Source organism: Passer domesticus, chromosome 33 (genome assembly GCF_036417665.1).
Source record: "Passer domesticus isolate bPasDom1 chromosome 33, bPasDom1.hap1, whole genome shotgun sequence".
NCBI lineage: Eukaryota > Metazoa > Chordata > Aves > Passeriformes > Passeridae > Passer > Passer domesticus.
The window spans coordinates 1,356,146-1,372,687 of NC_087506.1; the positions used below are offsets into that span (position 1 = coordinate 1,356,146).

Sequence of the window (16,542 nt, forward strand, 5' to 3'; positions counted from 1 at the left end):
GCCCACGGCTTGGGCAGGTTCTCTCCTCGCTGGGAGATTTAAGAGCTGGCTGGAGGCTGGGCCCAGAGAGTGGTGGGGATGGTGCTGCACCCAGCTGGTGGCCAGTCACTGATGGTGTCCCCCAGGGATCTGTGTTGGGCCCAGTCCTGTTTAACATCTTCACTGATGATCTGGGTGAGGGGATCCAGTCCACCATTCACAAATTTGCAGATGGCACCAAGCTGAGTGTGAGTGTGGATCTGCTGGAGGGCAGGACAAGAAGACACAGCCTTAAGCTGCACCAGGGGAGGTTTAGGCTGGACAATAGGAATTCTTCACAGAGAGGGTGATTGGGCATTGGAATGGGCAGGCCAGCGGGGAGGTGGTGGAGTCACTGTCCTTCTCCAGTGGCAGTCGGTGGCATGGTCTGGGTGACAAGGCGGTGTTAGGGCATTGTTTGGACTTGATGATCCCAAAGGTCTTTTCCAGCCAATTTGATTCTGTCATTCTCTGATGATTGGGACACTCTGGGACCGTTGTGACACTGCAGAGCCTCATGGAACCAAGGGGACCATGATGACACTGCAGCCCCATAGAACCAGGGGTCCATTGTGGTGCTGTGGGCCAAATGGAACCAGGGAGTGCACCGTGACACTCTCGGTCCTTGTGGAACCACAGAGGCTATTGTGACACTCCAGGGCCTTGTGGAACCAAGGGGTTTCACCATTTTGACACTGCAAAACCAAGGAGACCATTGGGAGACTCCAGGGCCCAGTGGAACCAAGGGGCCGTTCTGACACTGCAAGGCCTCATGGAACCAAGGGGACATTGTGACACTGCAGGATCCTGTGTAACCAAGGGGCCACTGTGACACAATTGGGCCTCAAGGGATCTGGAAGACAGTTGTGACACTGTGTGGCCTTGTGGAAACAAGAAGTCCATTGTGACACTCAGGGGACTTGTGGAACCACAGAGACCATGGTGACAGTGTGGGACCTCATGTAACCACGGGGCAATTGTGACATTCTAGGGCCCCATGGAAAAAAGGGGCCACTATGAAACTGTGGCAACAGTGAGAACACTGTGACACTGTGAAGCCCCATGGAACCAAGAAGAACATTGTCACATTTTGGGGCCCCATGGAACCAAGGAGAGCATTGTTGCTCAGCATGGCCTCATGGAACCAAGGAAATGAGTGTGACAGTGCAGGGCCTGGTGTAACCAAAGGGCCATTGTGACACTGAGAGGCCACATGGAGCCAAGGACATCTTTGCAGATGACACCAGCTGGGTGTGAGTCTTGATCTGCTGGAGGGTAGAAAGGCTCTGCACAGGGCCCTGGACAGGCTGGATCCAGGGCCCAAATCCAACAAGGTGAGGCTTAACAAGTCCAACTGCTGGGTCCTGAACTTTAGCCACAACAACCCCTGCACCACTACAGGCTGGGGACAGAGTGGCTGGACAGCAGCCAGGCAGAAAGGGACCTGCAGGGACTGATGGACAGCAGGCTGGACAGGAGCCAGCAGTGTGCCCAGGTGGGCAAGAAGGCCAATGGCTCCTGGCCTGGATGAGGATTGGTGTGGCCAGCAGGAGCAGGGCAGTGATTCTTCCCCTGTGCTCAGCACTGGTTGGGCAGCACCTCGAGTGCTGTGTCCAGTTCTGGGCCCCTCAATTTAGGAAGGACATGGAGGGGCTGGAGCGTGTCCAGAGAAGGGCAACAAGGCTGGTGAAGGGGTCTGCAGCACAAGTCCTGTGAGAAGCAGGTGAGGGAACTGAGTTCATTTATTCTGGAGAAGAGGAGGCCCAGGGGAGACAAGGTGGTGTCAGGGCACAGGTTGGACTTGATGATCTCCAAGGTCTTTTCCAACCTTGCTGATTCTGGGATTCTCTGAAACCACCCTTGCAGCAGTTGCACGATGAGCCCTGGGCCTCCTCTTCAGAAGCTCCAGCAGCCCAGGTGCCTCAGCTTCTCCTCCCAGCCCCAAAGCCCATCCTGTCAGTCCTCAGAGCCTCTGCAGCTCCTCCTCATTGCCCAGAACAGGGAGCCCCACAGGCAGACACAGCAGCCCAGATGTGCCCCCCTGGCCTGTGGTGCCTCTGGCAAGGGAGCAGCACCAGGCACTGCAGGAGCCTGCAGACAATTCCTGCAGCACTTGGAGGATGATCCTGCTCCCCAAGGGACGTTCCCATGGTGCCAAGTCAGGAACTGCAATGGGGAGTGGGGCCAGAGAGGAAAGGGCAAACAGGGATGGGCTTTTTGCAGGGGAGGGAACAGGGGTGGGCAACAGGAAGAAATTTGTACAAGGGAAGAGTAAAGAAAGCAGAGGTGAAGCCAAGGAAATGCTCAGGGCAGTTCAGGGGTGGCTGTCAGGCAGCCCTGGCTCTGAGCAACAGCATCTGCAGTGGGACAGGAATCTCCCAGCTAATGGGAACAAAGTTTCTGGCTGACTGCAGAGGCCAGGACAAAGCTGAGTGGTTTCCCTGCTGTCCCCAGCCCTTGCTGGCCCCAGGGGCTGATGGCATTTGTGCTCCCTCAGGTTCATGTCCCCACAGCACCAGCATGGGTGTGCTCCTGCCTGCTCTGTGCAATGCAAACAGGGGCTCCTGAGCCAGTGCTGCCATGGCTGTGCCTGCAAGGATGCAGCACCTCTGTGAGCTGGGGGAGAGGCCAGGGCTGCAGAGGGGGGATGTTGTTGGCAGCTCCATGAGGATGCTCTGGGACGCTGCCCTGGGCTGTGCAGCACCCTGGGGATGGATCAGCCCCTGCTCTGCTGCTCCTTCCCGTCTCCCCCAGGGCCCTTGCAGAGCCCCAGCCATGCTGTTTGCCCCCAGCCTGCCCACGGCCAGCCTGGGGCTGCTCACCCTGGGGCTTTTCTGTGCTGAGCATTGGCCTGGCCGTGTTCTTGAGAGAGCCTGGGCAAGGAGCCTGCAGCCCCCAGGGCCTGGCCTGAGGCGTCAGCGCTGCCCCAGCAGTGCCCATGGCCTGTCCCTGCTGCAGCCCCGGCACTGCCACCCCCAGGACTGTGCCCGGCCCCGAGAGCACTCAGGCCCTGCAGCAACACCAGGGCCACCAGGGCAGCGGGGCAGGGCCACGGCAGCAGCACTGGCAACACCAAGTGCTGCTGCTGCTGCTGGGCACAGCTGCTGTGCCAGCACTGATCTGCCCCAGCTCTGCACACCGACATTGCTGCTGCAGCTCCAGAGAAGACAACAAAAGGGCATCTTTGGAGAAAACTCTGCTGGGAGATTCTTTAGCTCCTTTAAAGCCACCAAAAGCATTACCCCTCATTGACACAGTCTGTGGCCAGAGGTATGGTGGAGAGAAACAAAATGAGACATGGCACAATAACATTTATTTTCGGACAGTATGCAAAAATTATAACAAAGGAAAAGAACCTACAAAATGAAACTAACAAGAAATATAAAAGATTAACAAAATGAAACTAACAAGAAATAGAAAAGATTACTTTTATTATAAGTGATATGCACAAAGTGGCCAGCAGTTTAATGTCCCTCAAACCATCCAGTCACCAGTCTCCACACTGCAGCCTTGAGCTCCTGGTTCCTCAGGCTGTAGATGAGGGGGTTCAGGGCAGGAGGCACCACCGAGTACAGAACTGACACGGCCAGATCCAAGGATGGGGAGGACATGGAAGGGGGCTTCAGGTGTGCAAATGCACCCGTGCTGAGGAACAGAGACACAACAACCAGATGAGGGAGGCAGGTGGAAAAGGCTTTGTGCCGTCCCTGCTCAGAGGGGATCCTCAGCACGGCCCTGAAGATCTGCACATAGGAGAAAACAATGAACACAAAACAACCAAATGATAAACAGGCACTAACTGTAATGAGCCCAAATTCCCGGACATAGGATTTTGAGCAGGAGAGCTTGAGGATCTGTGGCACTTCACAGAAGAATTGGCCCAGGGCATTGCCATGGCAGAGGGGCAGGGAAAATGTATTGGCCGTGAGCAGCAGAGCAGTGAGAAAGCCACTGGCCCAGGCAGCTGCTGCCATGTGGGCACAAGCTCTGCTGCCCAGGAGGGTCCCGTAGTGCAGGGGTTTGCAGATGGACACGTAGCGGTCGTAGCACATGATGGTCAGGAGATAAATCTCTGTTGCTGCGCAGAAAAGAAAAAAAAATACTTGGGCAGCACATCCTGTGTAGGAGATGGTGGTGGTGTCCCAGAGGGAATTGTGCATGGCTTTGGGCACAGTGGTGCAGATGGAGCCCAGGTCGCTGAGGGCCAGGTTGAGCAGGAAGAAGAACATGGGCGTGTGCAGGTGGTGGCCGCAGGCTACGGCGCTGATGATGAGGCCGTTGCCCAGGAGGGCAGCCAGGGAGATGCCCAGCAAGAGGCAGAAGTGCAGGAGCTGCAGCTGCCGCGTGTCTGCCAATGCCAGCAGGAGGAAGTGGCTGATGCAGCTGCTGTTGGACATTTGTGGTGCCTTGGCATGGAGTTCTGTAAAAAAAACGTAATCATGGAATAGTTGGATTTGGAGAGGACTTTAAATATCCCAGCACAGCCTGGGTGCACTTTCCCCCACTGCCTGCCTAGGGCTCTGCTGCCTGGAGCTGTCCCTGCCAGCAGTTGCTTCCCTGTGCCCAGGGCTGGGCCCTGACAGTGCTGCCAGAGCCCAGCCCAGCCCTGGGGGCTCAGCTCTGCCCTGCAGACCCCTCCCAGCTCTGGCACTGCCCAGGGGCAGCTCTGGCTCTGCAGGCTCTGATGTCAATGTCAGAGTAACCCTGAGGAGGCTGGAACAGCGACACTGATGCTGCCTCTAAGGGGCCCTGTGCTGATCTCAGTAACTCCCCGGTTTATTCAAATGAGGGAATTTTTTTGTTTTCTCCACTTGAACAAAGTGATGAATATCTCTGTGCAATCTCCCGTCCAGGCAAGCCAGAGCCGTAGATTAAAAAAACAGGATTCTCCTTTTGATGCCACCACTGACTTGCTGTGCTCCCTGTATAATCTACTTAGAAATATTCTGCAGTTAAATGTCATTCTGGGAGCGATCCTGAACAATGCAGCATCCTCCCCACACAAGGAGAACACTTCCAAGCCATACCAGCTGTCTCCTTCCACCCCGATCTTGTCCCCCAGTGCTGGGAGCAGCTCCCCGGGCCGGCTGAGAGCTGTCCCTGGCAGGCAGCAGAGTCCCTGCCCCAGCACAGCATCCTGGGCTGCAGGAGCCTGCTCTGCAGGACAGCCCTGGGCACGCCTGGCTGCTCTGCACAAAAGAGAATCAGAGAATGTACTCACAGGGTCTGTAGGCATTGGGATGTTCCAGCTTGAGGAGATCACTCCAGGAGCTGCAGCTGCATTGTCCTGCAGCCAGAGGTTCCTGTGCCAAGGGCTGGCAGTGATTCTGCCCCAGGCACTTCTCAGCACCTTCCCAGCCCTGACTGATTGAAGCTCTCTGTGCCTCTGGGCTGTGCCCAGGCTGGCTGCAGGCAGTGCCCCAGCCCTGCTGGGCTGGCAGAAGAGCTGCTCATCAAAAGAAATGTGCTTTTGAAGCTCTTCTTGCTTACCAGCAACTGCCTCTGTGCCAGGAGCCCAGCCCAGCCCAGCAGCACAGACACAGCACAAGGACTTTAATGATCCTCTGGGACTTTGTGCTCAGGCCCTGAACATCAGTGCCTCAGAGGCAGCTGAAGAAACCTCTCCAGAACTGCAAGTGAGAATCCAACTCCAAAGTTTCTTGGACTTTTAATGGGTCCCACTGAGGGACACAACTGAGAAAGTGTCCCCAGGCCCCAGGCAGAGCAGAGAACTGGAGGCACTGATGACAGGTGGGGACAAAGAGAAGCCAAGTCTTGGTGCCCTGGGGCACAGCAGGGTCTGTGCCACCAAGGGCTGGGAGAGGACACCTTGTCCTGAGGCCCTGGGGCCTCCTGGCACAGCCCCAGCCAGGCTGGGCACTGTCAGCCCCTTGTCCTGCCCTCAGCATCCTCCCCTAGCCCACAGGGACTGCAGGTTTTTCCAAGGACTTTGGGTTTGGCTTTTGCCTTGGAGTCTCTGAGAGGTTTGTGCAATCTTGGCCTCCAATTATCTGGTGTAATTAGTCCCTGGAGAGGCTTTGTCAGTAACAGCACTCAGTGGGGCTCATTAATGCTTCAAGGTACTTCAGTTATTTGAAGGTACTTGGTGTTTCCCTTTTGATCCAGACTCTGTGAGAGGTTTGTGCAATCATGGCCCCAATTATCTGCTTTAACGAGTCCCCTGAGAGCTTCATACTGACACTCATTGGGGCTCATTAATACTTTGAGATACTCAAGGTTTTTAAAGTACTTTGAATTTTCCTTTTCTCACTGAGTCTCTGAGAGGTTTTTGTGCCATCCTGGCCTCCAATTCTCTCCTCCAAGGACTCCACGAGAAGCCTGTGTTGGGGATGGACCTTAGTGGGACCCATTCATGCCTCAACACACTTTGGGGTTTTCTTCTGACTTTGACTCTTGGACAGGTTTGTGCAATCTCCTCTGAAACCCTGAGGTTCCAGGGCTCAGCTCCAAATGCACCATGGGCCTTATTAGCATCAAGCCAGTCCTGACAAACTATGGCTCTGCCTTGATTTCCCTCTGCTCTAGTGCTGTTCATCAGGAAGTTTTCCTCCTGGAGAAATATTTGAAAGATTTTCTAGTAAATATGTATTCCTATTTTCAAGGATATTTTTTTTTCCTATTACACAAGAGGTGATTGCAGTATTCTGTGACTGATATTGATCCAGGGATTCTGCTAAGGAGGTCTGGCCTGGTCAGAGTAGCTGTGCCTTGAGCTCTGACCCAGTGTGGACAACCTTGCTCCACATTCCCCATCCCCATCCTGTCTCTCCTCACTCACTTGGGATCTGCTTTGCTTGGAGATCTGACTGCACACAGCCAAAGAGGGGTTTTGTCTTTTTAATTCTTTGATGCACTCTAAAACTCTTGAGTTTCTCTGTTGAAAACATAGACCATCCTCAAGGCTGTGCCAAGCCCAAGGTGCCACCAAGGTGCCACCAAGGCCACTCCTGGCCTGCCCTGGGCCGGCTGTGAGGGTGGATCATCATCCCAACCTGCACTGGGCCATTGCAAAAAGCGAAATTCTGCCTAGTTTGACGTTGATTTCTGTTAGGGACCGGATACCCCCCTACCCCAGAGACAATATTTTCTAAAATGTCCTTGTTGACCACACCAGAAACATATTTTTGGGCCCTGTAATTGTTGCTGGGGCCCCTTAAAGGGGAATGGCATGGCCACTAGGGCCTCTGCAACTCCTTGCCCAATGGCCTGGGCTTGTATGGCTGCTCTGTCTTCTGTGGTCCTGAGGCAATTACAGCCTCAATCATCTGCAGGAGTGGGGTTTCCATCTCTAGTGGAAGGGCACGCAGCCCTTTCTTACATTCCAGGTTGGCATTGGCTACCCCCAATGAGTTTAGTAATTCATTTTGAGTCTTTTCATCCCGGACTTGTTTCTCTAGTGCCTGTTTAAGGCAATCAATCAATTTCATGCAGGGCTCTCCGGGTTCTTGTCTTATGCTTACATAGTCCAAACTGGGGGTGCTACCATCCGGTACCTGGATTAAAGCTTTCAAAGCCATCTCTTTTATATCATCCAATACTTCTCTGGGGATACCTGCTGCTTGATCATCTGGCAGGCTGTGTTGTCCTTTTTACAGCTAGATGGCTGATTGTCAATTGTGCCCTTGCCTCATTATTAGCATAGTCTGCCATTAATTGATTTAGTAAACATTTCCATCCCCCTTTCCCACAGGGTGTATTCTGTAGGTGATAGAAACATGGTCATAATATATTTTAAATCATAGGGGGTTACATGTGCTGTGAACATGGCCCTCATTAGGCCATTAAAACAAGGTGAGTCCTGCCTCTAGTCTTTAGCTGCCCTACACAGCTCCTTGATTTCCCCATAAACCAATGGCTGATACCTGGGATTCTGCTCCCTTCTTTCATCATGTCCTGGGGCAATGAGGAGTTTCAAGATTATTTGCCAGTCTCCTTCCTGAACTGCTTCCTTCCAGATCTTTTCCCAGGGATCTTCTAGGGTTGAGGGGAGAGATGGCTCTGGGGAATCCAAACTGTCTTCTGGGATGGAAGAGTTACTTGGAGCAGAAACAATTGGATTATAAATAGTGTGACAGTTTGGCTAGTATCCTTGACCATGGGGTTTATATTGTTGCCGGACGGTGAGTAAAGGGCGCTGCCATTTTGTCATTTTCTGGAGCTGTGGCCCAGGGTGGAGGTGGAATGAATGACAGTGGAGGCGTGACCTGCAGGCACGGCGGTGGAGTCTGGAGGTTCGTTCAGAGTGGAAGAGAAGGTTGTGGTAGCAGGAAGTGGAGGAGCCAAGATGGAGGGAGGATGGCCAGGCTCCCGAGCCACATTCGGGCTTCTTCCATCTTGGGTCTCCAGGGCACAATTCTCCAAGACAGCGTGGCCATTGCCATCTTGGACCATCATGGAAAGTCCAAGAAAGGCAGGTTTCAGAGGAGGTCCCGGGTTAGGAGGGACTGATGGATCAAGTTTTCAACACACAGCTTGCTGGTGAAGTGTCTCAAGGATGATGTAGAAGAAGGGGAGCATACGGGGTGCAATGGGGTCCCTTTTGATTGAAAGGTTGTACAATTTAAATCCCACAGAGTCACAGTATGGATTTCGTCAGCATAAGTGTCTGGAAAATTTTTTATGATCCACCTCACAATTGATTTTAATTTGTTCTTTAAAAATATTTTGTCATGATCAGTGAGAATTAACTTAAAGTGTCCATATAAGCTCCTTTCTACTTTGGACAACTGACCACCCATTTTTCTCCTTCTCCGCCTTGGGGGGAACAGGCACCGGGACGCCCCAAATCAATTATGGGATGTGGATCTGTATTTTAAAAACACAGTGGCAAAATAGGTGATAAATGTCCTGCATTTTCCCAAACCCACCTGCAATCCTCCACAGGAGGAAACCGTCATCATCCCCACCAATGCTGGCTCAGGTCCCTCGAAGTGATGGGAAATCCACTGGGCACAATCCACAGTCCCAGGAGCGCTGGCCTATCTCTCAGCTTACCCCAGCTGACGCAACTGAATGTCAGGGTCCCTGCTCAGGGTCCAGATGTCGCAGTGAAGGTGGCTGAGACAAATCTCTCTGGTTCCCTGACTTCAGAGCGAGGGTGGCAAAAATGAAAAGGAGCGGGTTCAGTGGAGTTGCCCAAAAAGAACTTCAATAACAGGATGAAAAACAATAAACATGGAGAAGTTGAGCACAGTACAAAGGGCAGGATCCAAAGACCTGAGATAAAGGGGAAGCAACAACATATACACTTGGGGCTAGAGAACTAGAACAATCCCCATACAGGGGAAATAAGTTACCAGTAGGGAAGCAGAATTTGGACAACTTAACATAACAACACTAAAAGCTTATCAGGGAACTCCCAAGCTCATCCTAAGTTAAACAAATGATTCCCAAGGTTTGAACCTCACGCCAGGTCCTTTTGGGGTAAAATCTGGCTGACTCTGAGTTACAGCCGAGCTAACTCCCACACTGCTGCTTTGCACTGGCCCCTTGGGACCATGGGGCCCAACAGAGCCACAGTGATGTCCTTGGTTCCACAAGGCTACACAATGTCACAATGGTCTCCATAAGAAGGAAACCACAGAACCCCCATGTTTCAGGAGCTGATGAACGGCAGCCACCAGAGGCCAAGGCAAGCCTGACCTGTCTGTCCTGGCAGGTTTGTCTGGCAGCAACCCTTGGATATTCAAAATTATGAATGTGGAATCCTAATTTCAGACATTTGTGCCTGGAGAAGGATGATTTTTTCCCACGAAAAGCATAGATACCTTTCCAGTGTTTGGAAAATAGGTCAGTGCTGGCACTCGGGAGTTAAAGACCATCCAGACCTGTCTGTCCTGGCAGCTTTTCTCTGGCAGCAATCCTTGGATACACAGAAATTTGGAGGTGGAATCCTAATTTTGCCCATGGATACCTGGAAAAGATGGACAGTTCTTTTCCATACAAAGGAAAGCCCAGAGCCCCAGTGTTTCACGGGCAGATGGGAGCGGCCTTCCACATTCCATGGTCAGCCAGACCTGTCAGGTGACTTCTGGGAGGCCAAGGCAGCCAGATCTATTTTGCGTTCTCTTGGTTCCATAGGGCCCTGCAGTGTCACAATGGCTCTATGCTTCCATGAAGTCTTGCAACATCACAGTGGTTCTCTTGCTTCCATGATGTCCTGTGGCATCATAATGGCCCCTTGGTTACACAAGTCCTTAAGGATTTTAATGGTCTCCATGGTTCCAAAAGACCCCACAGTGTCATAATGGTCTTTGTGTGCCATGAAGCCCTGCTGTGTCACCACGGCCCCTTGGTTCTGTTGGGGCCCAGTAGTGCAACAATGGTTCCACAGCTTCCCACAGTGTCACAATGACCCCTTCCCTTCATGAGGCCCTGCAGGGTCACAATGACTCTTTGGTTCCCTGGGGACCCACACTGTCACAATGATTCCATGGGGCCTTGCAGTGCCACAATGGTCTCCATGGATCCACGGTGCCCCACAGGATCACAACGGCCCTTTGGCTCCACGAGGCCCTGAAATGCAACAATGGCCTCTTGGTTCCACAAAGCCCTGCTGCTTCACACTGGCCCCTTGGGACCATGAAGCCCAACAGAGCCACAGCGTTGTCCTTGGTTCTGTGAGGCTCCACAGTGCCACAATGGTCTCTTGGATCCATAGTGCTCTGCAGTGTCACAATGCCCCTGCATTTCACAAGACCCCAAAGTGTCACATTGGTCTCCATGGTTCCTGAAGATCCTATGGTGTCACAATGATCCCATGGTTCCTCAAGACCCCAAAGTGTCACAATGATCCCCTTGGTTCCACAAGTTCCTACAGTGTAACAATGCCTTTGGCTCCACAATGCCCCACAGTGTCTCAGTGGTCTCCACAGGAAGAAAACAGCCGAGCCCCAGGGGCAGATGAGAGGCAGTCACCAGAGGCCAAGGCTAGCCAGACTTGACTGTATTGGCAGATTTTGTCTGGGAGAAAGCCTTGGATATAGGGCATTTTAGAGGTGGAATCCTAATTTCAGCCATGGGAGCCTAGACAAGAAAGACAGTTCTTTTCCATAGGAAGGAAGGCACGGAGCCCCAGTGCTTCACAGTCAGATGGGAAGTGGCCCTTGACATGTCAAATTCAGCGGGACCTGTCAGACAGGCCCCAGGAGGCCAAAGCAGGCAGACCTGTTCCATGTTCCGCTGATATCATGGGTCCCCACACCATCACAATGGTCTCCTTGATTCCATGAAGTCTCACAATGTCACAATGGCTTCTTGGTTTCAGGAGCTCCAACAGAGTCACAGTGGTCCCTTGGCTCCATGCGGCCCTGCTGTGTCACAATGGCTCCTTGTTTCTATGGGCCCCACAGTTTGATCATTGACCCTTGCTTCCACAGGGCCCCTGAATTGCACAATGGTTTCCTTGATTCCATGAAGTTCCACAGTCCCACCATAGTTTCCTTGGACCACATCGTTACAGTGACACTTGGTTCCATGAGGTTCCGTAGTGTCACCGTGGTCGCTGTCAGAGTCTGGATGAGATCGATGTCCCGAGACACCTCGGGATGCTCGGAATGCCCGTGTGGGGCCAGGGCCGGGTCAGGCCTTGGTTTGTGGTGGGACAGAGCCCCGCCCCCAACCCTGGCAGAGCTGTCAATCACACAGCAGGGGCGGTGCTATCCCAGCTGTGATTGGCAGCAGAGCAGATGTTGATGGGACAGGAGCCCTGCGGGGCTGGCAGGGACCTGCAGCTTGCAAGGTGCTCTGCTCTCCCTCAGGTGCTCTCAGAGAGATCCAATCCCAGCTGGGCCCCTCAGGGCACAAGTGGCATTGCCTGTTCTTGGGCACACAGCTGATGTCTGCCTGGAAAGGGGCACTGGTTTTAATACCCGTTAGTTTCATAATATACAAGAAAATATTTCTTATCTGGATTACTTGAGTACTTCTAAGAAATGGCGACGTTTTCCCACCAGAAACAGGAGTTTTCTGGACCTCATGATTTCTTCTACTGATGGCAGGAGAAAAAATACTGATCTTCCCCTCTACCTTTGCCAGCAACATTCAGTCTAGTATTTCACGGCCCTCTTCCTTTAGCTGTTTCCAGCTCTCCTGATAAAATGGCCGTGTCTAAGGACATCTGTTCATTTAGAGCAGCTGGATCTATGCCCTTCCCCTTGCTCCCACATTTCCTCCTGCAGCTGTTCTCTGGTTATTCAAATGTGTCTCCCTTGACTGGCTTCATGCTTTGAGAATCAGGGAGTTGCCCAATTTTTCAAAACTTTAAATACCTTCTTAGTCAGCATCTTAGTTGTGTTTTTATCTTTTATATCACCTCTGTCTCTGTCTAAAATCCTTCCCGTATGGCAATCCATTGTGGATGGTGGACATGTCAGATCTTGCTGTTACAAGGAGCTCAGGGAAGGGTTTTAATGTTTATTAAATTTATTCAATTTTATCATGTTCACATTTTTTATATTGGCCATGAAGAGAAACCCTTCTGTGCCTCTGAGTCTCACCAGTTCCTGCTCCCTCAAAAGACACAAACCTGATGAGTTGTGGTTCCCATTCCTGTGGCTGCACTTGGATCTCCCTCCATAGCCAAAGCAGAGCTTATTTGTCCCAGAAAGTGCCTGGCAAAGGAGGGATGAAGGAAAGAGGACAGGCTGTGGGGATCAGGGCCAGGGCAGAGCCAGGGAGAAGAATGACTTTTGCATTTGATGGAGCTGTGCCTTCCCTTGGCTTTGTTGGCTGACAATCAATGAACATCCCTCTGTGTCTCAGGCAGCTCCTTCTCCAAGGAAAGCAGGTGGGAGTTGGAGCCAAGCAGCTGAAAGCTGCAGGTGCAGCCTGGGCTGGAGGGAGCTCAGATTTGCACAAGGCTGCTCTGAGTGCCAGGGCTTGGATGGGGGAAATGGTGGGGAGGGGGTAGGGACAGAGTCTGATTGATTGTCAGCCATGAAGGGTATTGGCTATATCTATTCATATCTATTCAAACTACATGAGGAGGTACTTGGATTCAGTGCCAATTGGAGATTGCACATATCAATTTATCATCAGGAAAAAACAAATTAGGACCTAAAAAATGTTTTCTCACTCTCTTTGTAAATATTCATTCAATTATACATTCACTTTGAATACACTTATGAAATGTGTTGAATTCACCACACAAGATTTGAAAGCTAAAATCAAATTATTCCCAAAGGCTTGGCTTGTTAACGTGTTCTGAATGTTAATGAGCCCTGGGGCACTGAATTCCTGCACTGAAGAGCTGAAGGCTGAACAAGCCTCTGGAGCAGTAAAATCCAGCAGCAGCCTCCAAGTTGCTGAGGATGTCAGCAGCCCCCACTGAGGCCATCCCTGCCCAGAGAGCGTGGGGGAATGGGCAGACAAGGAGAGCATCCCTGGGGCTGGGCCAGCAGAACTCAGAGGCACCAGCGGCTCCAGCTGGGAAATGGAGCATGGAATGTGGCTGGGAAAGCCCTGCCTGGGCTGTGCCAAGCAGGACAGACAAGCCCTGACCCCCACCCCCCAAACAACTCTCTGAAGGAGACATTGAAAAAGAATTACAATTGTTTGTGTACCCTGAGTTGGACTCACTGGAGAAATACTGACAAGAGATTCTCGGGAGCTCAAATTAATAAAAGAGCCTTTACTGGGAACTTTATAAAATCAGAGAAACTATGGCAAAAGGTTTAATATGACATTCAATCAACAAAAAAAACACTTCTCAAAGCATTAACTTTTCCCATTCAATTATACAAATTCTAAGACTGTTCAATTTAACGTTGCTCAAAATTTGAAAGAGGAGGGAATTTGAAGAAGACACAGAGTGAGAAAGACGAAAAAGATACAGAGAGGCACAAACACAGAGCTACCAACTCCTGGATTCCAGCAGCGTTCAGATGGAAATGCCAAGAGGAGGTAGGGTCAGGATGTGTGCTCACCTTGTGGTCAGCCTTCAATACCCCTTGGTCTTGCTGGGCCCTTCCCCCCAGGTGGGACTTGGGCTCATTTGGTCACTCAGGAGCTGGGCTGGGGCTCCAGAGGGACTGGCAGCCACTGCTGGGCTGGGATAGAGGCTCTGGGGGGATTGGGGTTCTAGGGCAGGGCAGCGCTGGGGTTCTGGGGCAGGGCAAGGCTGGACCTGCCCCTTCCTCCCCCACACACGAGATGTTCCTAGCCAACAATCTCCTCCAGTCTGTCACAATAGGGAATGTTGGAGGTGAAACTTCAATTTTGGCAATGATCACCTGGCTGAGAAGGACAATTCTTTTCCACAGAATTGAAAGCCATAGTTCTTGTTTCATTTCTGGTTTGGTTGCCTGGATTTGGTTTGATTTTGTTGTTGCTTTTTTTCCTTGCTGTGCCTGCAGTGTCCAGTCAGGACCAGAGTGACTCTTGCCAAGGAACTTTGCGGTGCAGTTGCTTAATATTAAATCTGGTTTTTGCTGATCCCTTGCTGGGGATTTTTCAGTGCTCTCAAGCCCTTGTTCATAGCAGGGTGAAGGAGCCCTGGCCCAGGCTCTGGCCCTGGGGGACACGGGGATGCTGACGGGGGGTCCCTGTCCCCCTGTCCCACCCCCCACAGCCCCATATGAGGCTCTGGGGTCAATCTCATGGAACATCCTCTGGGGGAGGCTGTGGTCCCCGGGGGACGGGAGTCTCTTGAGAGTCTTTTGTATCATGTGGTGGAAACCCAGAAAAATAATGGCCAGGAGAAGCATGGTTTATTGGGAACATTCCTGCATAGCAGACAAGATATAGCCTTGTGCAAATGATTCCATGCAGCATTCACATATTTAATTCCTTCTTTTCCTCTTCCAGGGGAAGCAGAGTTGCTTTATTTACTCCAAGCAATATTTTCTCCCTCCTCCCTGGCAAAGAACAAGCTCCCATCCTGACAAGTGCCCACAGGTTTACTTAAGGCTCATCACACCCATGCTCAAGAGAGTGGAGCAGGTTAATTTATCACTTGTTCCAATGATTAACTTGCCCAGCTGCCAGGTTCAAGAGCCCCAGAGTGCTGCCTCAGGTTGTACAGGATCACAGAAGGAAAAGCTCCATGGAATTAAGCTGCTGCCACACTGGCCCTCTTTGCCTGTCAAACCCATTCAGCTGCTCTTGCTCTGCCCTGTCAAAATCCCCCATAAAATACAAGTGAAAATCCCTCCTCACCTGTGAGAAAACACAGTTGGGTTCTGCTCAGGGCATTTCAAATGACGTGGGGTAGTTGTGACCTCCCCTTGCAAAGGCAGCATTTCAGGAAAACCAAAAGTTTCTTTTCAGGGACTCACCAGACTCAGGACACCTTCCGCTAATAAGGTTGCTCCAACCTGCTCACCCAACCTGGCCCTGAACACTTCCAAGGGTGACACAACCACAGCTTCTCTGGAACCTGTTTTGCTCCTCCCAGCTCTAAAATCGCACTCAACTTAGCAGCCTCAGAGATAGATTTCTATTCAAGAGCTGCATTTTTCTAGGAAGGAAATATGGCAAACCTTGTTTGCATCTGACTTGGCAAAATCAACACAAGCTCTGAAGAAAGGGCTGCGGCCCACTTTTCTTCCTTTTCCCCATTTGGTGGAACATTTTCATTCTGTTGTTGTTTGGAGCAGGATTTTAATCGATCTGGCTGAGGCTGCTGAAAATAGTACAGCAAGTTACTTGTGTGAGGGGTGGAAAACTGAGCTCTTGCACATCCAGTGTTTCTGTTGTTGGAAGTCTTCAATCCCACCTCTCGCTGGGATGAAACAGGTGCTACTCATCCAATTTCTAAAGTATCACGCATCGAGCTGACACTATTTGAAGACTTAAAAATAAGCGCAAATTTAAACAAACCTCTGATCCCTTCCATTTCCTCTGTTCCACAGTTGATGACAGAAGACAGGAGAGAAAGATTGTTTGGGAACAATGTTTTCAGGACTCTAAAAAGAATATCAAACCTGCTCTGCCACACTCTCAGCTGTTACAGCCCCAAAAAGCACCGGTTGTCTTTGCTCACAGAGTCACAACTGTGATGGGATTTCTACCACACCACAGGACAGCCAGTTTTTGTTTTTGTTTTTTTTTTTTTTTCCTGGGAATAACTACAGCACTTCTGGGTAGCAAGGCAGACATGTGCCTCTTCTAATGGCCCTTGAAAGTGGATGTGTGAAATGAGACAGACAAAGCCAAAGGCCAGCTGAACCTGGGATCTCTGAATGGGTCTTGACATTCTTCCCAGGAAGATGAGTGGCAATCACTGTTCTGCCAGGGAAACGGCATCTGCTGGCAATGTGGTCTAGAAAATATGCTTTCTGCTCCTCTCAGAGCCAAAATTCCTACCCATTTCTTCGAAGTCCTTCTTAGACAAGGACCGTGTTCAGCTGAGTGACAGTGAAGCAAAATGGCAAGCCAGGAATACATTGCCCTGCACACAACATCCTCCATTCCCATGGATGGTTTCTCACTGGCACACAGGAGGAAGGGAGGAACCCAAATGCATCGTTGTACACCAAGTCAGACGTGTTGAGGGATGAACAG

At 51.3% G+C, this 16,542-nt stretch overlaps 1 protein-coding gene across 1 annotated transcript; it reads right to left on the reverse strand.

Moving 5' to 3' along the window:
- Nucleotides 1-3,482: 3,482 nt before the first annotated feature.
- On the reverse strand, nucleotides 3,483-4,415 carry LOC135288591 (olfactory receptor 14A16-like). Its single transcript, XM_064401963.1, has one exon. The coding sequence runs from the start codon at nucleotides 4,413-4,415 to the stop codon at nucleotides 3,483-3,485; it is 933 nt and encodes a 310-aa protein (XP_064258033.1).
- Nucleotides 4,416-16,542: the final 12,127 nt, after the last annotated feature.